General features: G+C 38.3%; 4 protein-coding genes across 4 annotated transcripts; 1 reads left to right on the top strand and 3 right to left on the bottom strand.

Moving 5' to 3' along the window:
• Positions 10-1,217, bottom strand: LOC104727264 (telomere repeat-binding factor 2-like). The gene is made up of 3 exons (XM_010446321.2): positions 564-1,217; positions 240-460; positions 10-144 (listed from the first exon to the last, which is right to left on the bottom strand). The coding sequence occupies exons 1-3, from the start codon at positions 711-713 to the stop codon at positions 36-38; spliced, it is 480 nt and encodes a 159-aa protein (XP_010444623.1). The 5' UTR covers positions 714-1,217; the 3' UTR covers positions 10-35.
• Positions 1,684-3,212, top strand: LOC104727262 (NADH dehydrogenase [ubiquinone] iron-sulfur protein 4, mitochondrial). Its single transcript, XM_010446320.2, has 5 exons — positions 1,684-1,955; positions 2,088-2,176; positions 2,411-2,540; positions 2,678-2,707; positions 2,988-3,212. The coding sequence occupies exons 1-5, from the start codon at positions 1,800-1,802 to the stop codon at positions 3,042-3,044; spliced, it is 462 nt and encodes a 153-aa protein (XP_010444622.1). The 5' UTR covers positions 1,684-1,799; the 3' UTR covers positions 3,045-3,212.
• On the bottom strand, positions 3,307-4,015 carry LOC104727261 (cysteine-rich and transmembrane domain-containing protein A-like). Its single transcript, XM_010446319.2, has 3 exons — positions 3,875-4,015; positions 3,617-3,773; positions 3,307-3,516 (listed from the first exon to the last, which is right to left on the bottom strand). Exons 1-3 carry the CDS (start codon positions 3,918-3,920, stop codon positions 3,471-3,473), a joined length of 249 nt encoding a protein of 82 aa, XP_010444621.1. The 5' UTR covers positions 3,921-4,015; the 3' UTR covers positions 3,307-3,470.
• On the bottom strand, positions 4,555-7,435 carry LOC104727260. Its single transcript, XM_010446318.2, has 10 exons — positions 7,284-7,435; positions 6,835-7,048; positions 6,550-6,707; positions 6,296-6,441; positions 6,136-6,195; positions 5,959-6,051; positions 5,677-5,838; positions 5,490-5,599; positions 5,217-5,365; positions 4,555-5,130 (listed from the first exon to the last, which is right to left on the bottom strand). The coding sequence occupies exons 1-10, from the start codon at positions 7,378-7,380 to the stop codon at positions 4,865-4,867; spliced, it is 1,455 nt and encodes a 484-aa protein (XP_010444620.1). The 5' UTR covers positions 7,381-7,435; the 3' UTR covers positions 4,555-4,864.

Raw genomic sequence — 9,947 nt, 5'->3', positions numbered from 1 at the left:
CAGCTGCTAAGTATGCAGCAACCCCCAAAGAAACATTAAAATCCCAACGGTGGACTTACCTCTATATACATAAAGATTGATGTTCTGTCAGAACCGCGTAGTTCCTTCAAGTTGGTAATTGCCTCCAAGATGATCTTATCCAAACTACAAGAACAGACAATAGCTCAAGATCAAATCTTTAAAACAAAGGTAAAAGTCTTTATCCGGTGCATGAGTCAGGGCTTGGCAAAAAATCAAACCTTGTAATTGATCTCTTTGAAGCAGAAGCTCGTGGTGATCCACCACCAGAACGTCCAGGTGAAGTTGGTTTTGCCCGTTCATCGTCATTAGCCAAAGCCACAATGCTAACAGCTGTGTTGTTATCATCCGGTTTAGTGGCTGGGAGAGTCCTTTTAAGCGCAAGTTTAGCCTTCTTCCTTGAACCCCATAACGCTGTGACGCTTATATTTCTCCACTTATCCTGTTACGCTTTGAACTATCAAGATTAGTCTGAAACAAACATTCACAACCTCAAACAAAAACCCATCAATTAAGTTGCTTGTATCGAGTTTCTATTCTATTACCTTAAGATCAACATTAGAGCGAGACTTTAGGACTAAACTAAACTCAGGATCCGAGAGTATGGTACGCCACTTTCCAGTCCCATGCTTACGAACTCCAGCTTTAAGAGCTGCTTCTTCTTCTGGTGTCCACTTCTGCTTTGGGGCACCCATCCACAATTATCACAAAAGTTGGCACTTTTCTTCTAAAGAAGCTAAATCTCTTCTTGTTTTTGCCAAGAGAGGAAAACACTAAAAACCCTTAGAATCTCTGAAAAAGTGTTTGTGGACAAAAATACTAAATTATGAAACTTAACAGCATCAATGCCATTGTAAAAAGCCACAGCATAAAAATGTAATTACACAAATCCAAAGAAGTGATGAGGAACTAGATACGCCCTAAAGCTCAATTCAACAAATCAACGAGTGATTCCAGCCATTCCTAACCAACAAAAAAAAGGATCAAATCACATGTTTTAGGGTGATTTCAATTCCATTAACAAAGTCGCAAATCAACAGGAAATTGGAAATTCAGCCAATAATCAGAACAATTAGCGAAATGATCAACCAAAATCATATGGGACGATCAAAGGAATATATATATATAAATGTAAAACTCAGAGAAGAAAACAGCAATGAGGAAGGGGTGGAGAAGAAGGCATGCCAGATCAAACGGAACCAGAGGAGAGTTTTGAAAAGAGAGAGACTTGATGATGAAAGCTAATACCTTTTTTATAGATTCTTCATAGATCAAATGTAAATCTTCTCTGAAACGAACGAAGAAGAAGACTAGAGAGGAGGAGTAGTACAAGGAAAAATATCCAGAGAAACGAGAGAGAAAAGAAAAAAAAAAAAAAAAAAAAACTTGAGCAACCCTTGGTTTCTCTTAAAATACAAATTTGCCTCGATTATTATCAAATTACAAATTACACCTACTAACCAAATAAATCATCTAACTAGAATACAGATTTTTCTACATACATGAACCTTGTGAAATAGGAGGATTTTGGGGTTATCTGATCCCACAGACAGATAGTTGAGGGAGTATTAAAGTGTTTTATATAATACTAAGACCGATATGATAATTTTAGTAAAATGTAAGGACTGAATTGAAAATTTCTCTGTTAGAAAACTTTTTTTGTTTTTTTTGCTTTGCGTTCGCCATTTTCCTAAAATCTACAGAAAAGAAGAAACCCGAAGCGAAAAAAAAAAAATCAAAAAAAGCTCTGAAATTTTCCAGATTTCTCTTTTGGCGTGACGATGGCGCTTCGTGCTACTCAAGGGACTACCCGTCTCGTAACGGCTCTTCGACGTGTCGCTCGGCCTTTCTCTACTGACGCGGTGGTTGAATCGGATTACAAGCGTGGTGAGATCGGTAAAGTCTCCGGGATCCCTGAAGAGCATCTTTCTCGGAAGGTAAGTGAGCATTCGATTTTCTTCGTTTCTTATAAACAATTCAGTTCATAAATTTAGGGTTCGTGATCGGGGATTCATCTTAAGAGATTGAATTGGAATCGTCTTTAAAGAGATTGAATTGGAATTTTGCAGGTGATAATATACTCACCTGCTAGAACAGCTACCCAGCAGGGATCTGGAAAACTTGGGAAATGGAAGATTAACTTCGTCTCCACCCTAAAGTATGATACTTTTTTCATTTTCTCATTTCTCAGTTTTTGTTTTTGACTCATCTATCGATTCACCTAAAGATACATGTTATGGCCTCTTCAGTTGTTATATCGAGTCTTATGAGTTAAGTTCCTGTCATTGTAATGCTACGAGTCCATCACTTCTCAATTGGATGCAGCTTCTCAATTAGTTTTATGCTTGATGGATAATGGTATCACTTCTCTATGGCATTGATATGTTTGTAGGTGGGAGAATCCATTGATGGGATGGACTTCTACAGGTGACCCCTATGCCAATGTCGGAGACTCTGCCCTTGCTTTTGATTCTGAAGAAGCTGCTAAGTCATTTGCTGAGCGTCACGGTTGGGATTATAAGGTATGTTTGATGTTTTCTTCTTCTTCTTTATAATCTCATGTTTCCTTCTTCATTATAATATCATCTCATGGTTTGTTTTAAGAGGCCTAAATATATGAATCTGAGTACTGAAAAAACGCACATGTGACTCATGGCAGGTCAAGAAGCCCAAAACGCCGTTATTGAAGGTTAGTAACAATCTTTTTAGCTAATGCCTCTTGTGAGTTGTGACTTAACTAGCTCTACTCATATGGGGTGTGTAAGCCTAAGTCACTCACTAGTTAGAGATTAGTGCCATTAAGGAACTATTTAAGTTAACTCAGTGTGTTTCATCAGATATGGTTTGCTGTAATCTCTATAGGTTTTACCAAGTTTGTTGGAGATCATCTCTTTATCTCCTTTGATTTATTGGTAGAAGAGTCTTTAGATAGAATTTTTTACCTAACCCCATCAACTACTCAACTGCAGGCCAAGTCTTACTCGGACAACTTCAAGTGGAAAGGCCTTCCTCAACCAGAAAACTGATCTTTTACATCTCGAGCATAAGGAGAAACCTCATTTGATCATATTTCTTTGTTATTTAGCGCATCTGCAAACTTTTGTTTGAAAGAATCATTATCCATGGTTGGACTCTTCCTTTATGTTTCCCTATTATTACCAATAATAATATGATGAAACACACTCCTTTGATATTTCATCAAGTTTTCTGATCATTTTGTTTTTACTGGTTTATTTCTCAATAATCTCGAGTTCGTGTGAATGAAAGAGAGAGATAGATGGGCAACAATTATCCATAAAACACCAAAATTTAAAGACAAATTCGAATTGAAAAGAGATAACAACAGAAGAGAGATTGTTGAACGAGGCAACAAAATCTTTAGTCTTTTAACATTACATTAAACAATATATGAAATAGAATCGTTGGCTGAGCCAACGTGTAAAATCCACCGATCAGAAACAAGCATCCAAGAGACAGCAACAACAGAGAGCAGCCAAACTGTGATATAAACAGAGCAAAGAAGAATCAATATTATTCCATTAAGAACCAAAAAAAAACAACTAAGAGAGAGAGAGAGAGAAGGGGATCAAGAACGTACCATCCTTCAAGCATACCGGCGTTTTGCTTCTGCTGAGGAGCTTGAGAGTATTGCTGCGGAGGATATCCTTGAGCAGGGTATCCCTGAGCATATCCCGGGGGAGGATAACCGGCTGGAGGGTAACCGGCCGGAGGATAAGCGTCCTTGGGAGGATAACCTTCATAAACCGGAATTAAAGAGCAAGTTAAACCAGCTGAGTAGAGAAATAAAAAAAAACGATTCAGAATATCCAAGATTTAAAAGATAAAGATATAATACCTTGGGGAGGAGGAGCACCGACAGGATGTTGTTCTTGATGATACATCTTTCTTCTTCTTCTTCTTCTTTTTGAGTTCTTTGAGCTTTTTTGTTTTTCTCTCTTTGTTTAAGCAAGCAATCTCTGTTTCTTTCCTTTATAGCGAAGCTATGCCGGTGAGGAATATTAAATATTTCCTTTTCACTGTTCTTTTATTTAATAAAGCAGAAATTTTCCTTTAAAATAAAATAAAAATAAAAGAGTCTTTCTTTCATCATAAAGATTACTTTGAAAATAAAATCTTTTTTTATATGTTTATTTAAAAAAAAAAGAATAACAAATTACTTTAAAAATTAGGTGATCATTCATTGGTGCTTGACCCTTGACCGTACAAGAATTTATTTTCAGCTTCTTCGAGAATAAATAATTATGACCTATCTAGTATTTTCATAATTAAATCACTAAATATGCTTGCATTAAGCAATCCCATAAAAGTAGTTGGAATTAATAAAATTTCATTCAAATTTCTCTGTCATCGTTTTCCTTATACTATCATAACAGAGAAGTAAAAAAACAAATGAAATACGACCTCCCTCGCTTAAAAATAAAATACAAAAAACTAAGGAAATTTCAGAATTCGAGAAAAATATGACTTTTATCCACCCACATGTGTTAGTCCATGTTCCCATGACACTGATAACAGTAGAATAAATTATTCGAATATTATTAATATCCATACCAAAAGATTCACATTATATCATCATGAAATATTGAAATGTAGAACCCATTAAAGACCATAAAAGGATAAAGAATGCTCATTGCATTGTCTACACAGAAACATGACACAACCTAAGAAAACCAATTAGGATCGCTACAACAAATCGTGGTCTCATCCACAAAAGCTAAAACACTAACCAAGTCATAAAAGAAGAAAGCAACTTTACCTACAAGAGCTCTCTCTGTCTCTACAAAAATAGTTCCTTCTCTCTGTTTGAGATATAAACCCGGTTGCTTCAGAACCAACCCAGCCATTTCCGTGGCCGGTCTCTCCTACGAGAGTCTTTTCTCGGAGTTATATTGATCCTATCCGCATTTGCTGCTGCCCATTTGCCAAAATCAGGTGAAGACACCAATTCTTGAACCGCCTTTGTCGTGCTATCCTTGGTGAGCTTTTTCCATTCTTCTTTTGTCAGTTTGCTCCTTTCGGGAGTTCTATGGAAAGAGGAAGGAAAAGTATCTGCTTCAGATGGTGGTGATTCTCGCATCCCGTTGTTGGTTCCTGAAAACAATCATTACTTCAGCTTGTTGTTGGTTTTAATATAAGTTTAAGATTGTAATTTGAGAGAGAGATATCACAAATCAAACCTCCTGATGGAGAAGCATAATTAACACCGTTGCGAAATTCAGAAGCATCAGGACTCTTCTGCGTGAAGTCATGAAGATATCCAGGGAGAGATGGTATATCAGCATCACGAATTGCCTCCCAAATTCCTATCAGTAAATCCAATGGAATCCTGTGCAAAAGAAATCAACTTAAATTTTCAGGGATATGGATGCTGTGTAATCAAGCGAACGAGAACACAGATAGTTTGGTTTGTTGAAGAAAACGGATCAAAGAGATTGATCGCAGCAACTCACAGGAATATGCGTAGTAGAACAAACTTCAATTTGGTGATCTTCTTTAAAGTCGATGACATAATAATTACACATATCAGTGCTCCTCCAGAAAGCAAAGGATCTACGGAGCTCTGTAAACAACAAATTCTTGTTAGAAGGATCACTGGTTAAAAGGAGAAGTATATAGTTTAAGGGACATGGAAAAAACCTGAAGAATCAAAACCGCAGCCATTATTCGGATGGACCAAGAAACAAAGAGTGATGTGCTAACGTCAATGGAGCCATCTTCAGTCAGAACAAGTTTTCTCACAGTCCAAAATCCGAAAAATGCTCCACCCAAAGATAGAAACGCCCCCACAAAAATCGCCACCTACAAAACCAAAATGCAGAATTTTTTCTTTGAAATGAGAGTTTTAAACAGCAGATGCTGCCTGATCACCTCTAATACTACGACTACTGCAATGTATTGACATTATCAAAACTTACATACAGGTGTGTACATTTCTTCGTTGATTCCCATCTCTGTTAGCAAAGTTTGAAACAATCCAGGTACGTAGCGAAGAAGAAAACCACCCAAACCAAGCTGGGAAGATAGAAGCAATCTTGTGAGTAGTAGATAAAACAAGGAGTTCAGAGAAAGCGGGGGAACAAGAAAAAAGACAATCACCAGGGATGAGTATATGAACAATGCAAACGAACTCCGTCCAGTTGGTAGAAGCTTCATTCCCTGTACACATCACATTTACAAAGGCGTAATCAGAGATTTGGTACGCTATCGTCTGCAGGTCAACACGATAAACAAAATGAAACAAAAAAAATGAGGTTACCTGAAAGAGAACAAGCAACACGACAAGGATAATACCAACAGCCATGGCACTACCATAGTAAAACACTAAAGATTGACTCAGTGTCGAAGCCGAAGCCAAAAAGACAGCACCAACGATTAAGAATACTAGGCGATGCATATATAATTCTGCAAAGCCAAAATTGATAAGTTAGAAAAGTAGAACCAACTGCAAAACCCGAAAGAAAGAAAATGCAACTTAGACAAGGCAATAAAAGGAAACAGAACAAGAAGCACCTTCCACAGCAAAAACTTCCAGAGTAACCTTGTTAGAGCTAGCTACTCTGACATCAAGGATTTTGAGGTCAAAGGGTGACATTGTCTGAACCCATGATCCTTTAGAGGCTTTCACCCACCGACTTTGAGGGCACATTCCAATTTCACGCGACAAATTCCTTCATAACATACAAATCACGGAAAAATTTAGTGATTTGGATCTATGATAACCGAACCATATATTCTAAACCAAGGTGAAGAAATATCAAGAATTCAAGTCCAACAGCAAAAGAAAACACGACTCACCGGTGGAAGCAGACGTCAAAGTTACTGGTTCTCCCAGAGGTAGACACGTTAACCACCAACTTAAGTGAATGTGCATACTTGTCAATATGTTTAAACCTTCGAATTCCATGGATATGAATCCTCTCACAAAGAGTTGTTCTATCTGGCTTCAATCCAGGAGAACCCTTAACCTCTAAACTAGGAATCACTTGAAGCTCTCTGGTTTCTCCCACAACTGTCCAATAAGGTTTACAAGAAATTAACCACAGCACAAAATACAAAATACGTCTCAAACTAAAATTAGTAAAATTTATACTACGAATTCGTCTTAGTTACTTACGAGAATACAAAATTTAGGATTCCTAGACAAAACATTAATCAAATTCGAGTTCTCAAGTACTCAAATTTACTTAAGCCATAAACCCTAAACTTCTTAAATTTCACAATACGGAAAAATAAGAAAAGCTTACCGAATTGAAGTTCATCGGATGAAACAAGAGAGGCGAAAGCAAAGAGATGAAGCAAAATAATTCCGATAACGACGCCGGAGTTTCGTAACCCACCCATCGGTTTCTGGGTTTGAAGAAGAACGACCGACCAACAAAAAAAAAAATGTTTTAGGGCGCGGACTTGAATTCAACGCAAATAATAATAAATCGTGAGGGTATTTATGGTAATTGAACAGAACAAAATCATAACCGTAGATTCTCTCGAGTCGGCCTTGTAATTTTAAATGGGCCTTTTCTAGCCCAATTATGGCCTACTCATCACCTCCTTCCCGGTTTATTCAATTTATTTTGTGTTAAACAAACCCGACAAAATTAAACACTAGCTAGCTTGTACTATATAGTAGTCCCCCTTTTTTCTTATTTCAACATAGCCTTCAATTTTTTTTTTTTTTTTGGATATCTGTCTTATATTAAATATAGAGGAAAGTTTACACTAGTGCCATAGGCACCATTAAGCTTTGGAAAGAGAAAGACATAATGAAACAGAGACTGAAAAAAGTAGGGTGAGTAATAAGTCTTTCATGACAAATGAAAGTGAGAGAACCATAAAGTGAGATAGGAATCTTGTTGTTGAGGCGTCGTGCTTGAGTTTCTGTCGTGTGCAAGTAACCTCCTTCTCATAAGTTGATGAATCCTTTGCTTGATTTGTGCTTGGCTTCGGAGTGTTGGGGTGTGTAGGCGCTCATTACGCTCCTTCCAAATATGGTAAATTAGCGCTTGTAGAACCAACCAGCAAATTGCATTTAGCCTCTTATTTGCCGTTGGTCTTTTTATCCAGAGTAGCAATGCGTCAAAGGAGGAGAATTGCGGTGGAGATAAGTGAGCAAAAAAATCTGACCAGAGTTCTGAGGAGTAAGAGCATTGAAAGAAAAGGTGGTTCCTTGATTCCTCACCGGAAGCACAAAGTAGACAAGATGCTGGGATTTGAACAGGTAGATTCCATCTCCTTAATCTGTCTCGAGTTGTTAGCCGATCCAAAACTGTGAGCCAAGTCATGAAAGGCATTTTTGGGATATTTTCTTTGAACCAGACTTGATGATGCCATGGTACTGATGGTTCTGGAGGATATAAGTGACGCCACAGTTGCATGGATGAGAATTTTCCTTGAGATTGATCAGCTGTTAACTTCCACTGAAAAACATCATCACCCGTATCCTTTGTTGGAGGATTGTGAGTCATAAGGCATGATCGCAGGAGTTGTACTATTTGATGCCTCCCCCTTGGAAGTGACCAGGTTCCACTTGGAGCAGCTTGTTTGACAGTAGAGAGAATCCGGATACCCGTAACCCGTGGTCCTGAGTTACCAGTGATATCAATAAGTGGACCTAGTCCAGTCCAGTTGTCATGCCAGAAGAGTGCATTGGATCCAGAGTTGATAATGCAGTAAATATATGGTCTCGCCAGAGCTCTCAACTTTACCAGCTTTCTCCATATCCAACTGCCAGTTGTAGTGAAATTTGTATCCCAGAAACATCTTCCTCTGATTAAGTGCTTATTAACCCACGAAACCCATAGTGAACCTCCTTGAGAGTATAGTAGCCATATTAACTTGAGGCCAAAAATCTGATTCCAGTCAGCCAATCTTTTAAGACCAAGGCCTCCAGCGGCTTTTGGAGTACAAACAACTTCCCATGAAACCTTAGCTCCCTTGGCAGAGGAAGCAACACCCTTCCACAAGAAAGCACTGCACATTTGCTCAAGCGATTGCAAACAATTAGTTGGAAGCAAGAAGATTGATGCCCAGAAATTGATGGTACTGTTAATAACTGAACGTAGGAGTTGCAATCTTCCTGCAAATGATAAATGCCGATTTGTCCAAGAGGAGATGCGTCCCTTGACTTTGTCTAGAAGAGGTTGATAGTCTGATGGGTTTAGCTTGTTTGGGAGAAGCGGGACTCCAAGATATCGAACTGGGAGGGAGCCATGAATGAGGTTATGCCTTTGAGCCATATGTCTGATGTGATCTCTATCATTTCCATCAAGAAAAAGGCAAGTTTTTGCAAGATTTATTCCTAGACCAGAAGTTAATTGAAACTGAGCCAAGATATCAAGGATTGAGCTGAGAGAGGATTCTCTACCATCGAAGAAAACTAGGATATCATCTGCAAATCTCAAGTGTGTGATCAGAGGGTCGACACACTTTGGATGAGGCTGAATCCTGTTCATCGACACTGCTTCATCAAGTTGCTTGGAGAGTATATCCATTACTAATGTGAAGAGGGGGGCCGAGATTGAGTCTCCTTGTCTAAGACCTTTCCTTCCTGGAAAATATCCTATCAATTCACCATTAATATCAACATAGTAGGACGGAGTGGTGAAGCATGTAGTTATCCACTTAATAAACATGGGAGGCAGTTCCAGAGCTATTAGGATGTTGTGAAGGAAATTCCAGTCGATATTGTCAAAGGCTTTTGATAAATCGATTTGTAAGCATCCTCTAGTCACAGGACCATCAGTGTTGAAATCCGTAACAAGCTCAGAAGCTAATAAAATATTTTCACATAGGAGCCTGCCAGGAATGAAGGCTACCTGATTTCGTTGTACTGCTTGACTAGTAATCAGCTTGAGCCTTTTCGCCAAGATTCTTGAGATGACCTTGTAGATGGTATTACAGCAAGAGATTGG

The sequence above is a fragment of the Camelina sativa genome, chromosome 11, assembly GCF_000633955.1.
Source record: "Camelina sativa cultivar DH55 chromosome 11, Cs, whole genome shotgun sequence".
NCBI lineage: Eukaryota > Viridiplantae > Streptophyta > Magnoliopsida > Brassicales > Brassicaceae > Camelina > Camelina sativa.
The sequence above is the reverse complement of the archived record's forward strand: the minus strand, read 5'-3'. Positions and strand labels throughout refer to the sequence as shown.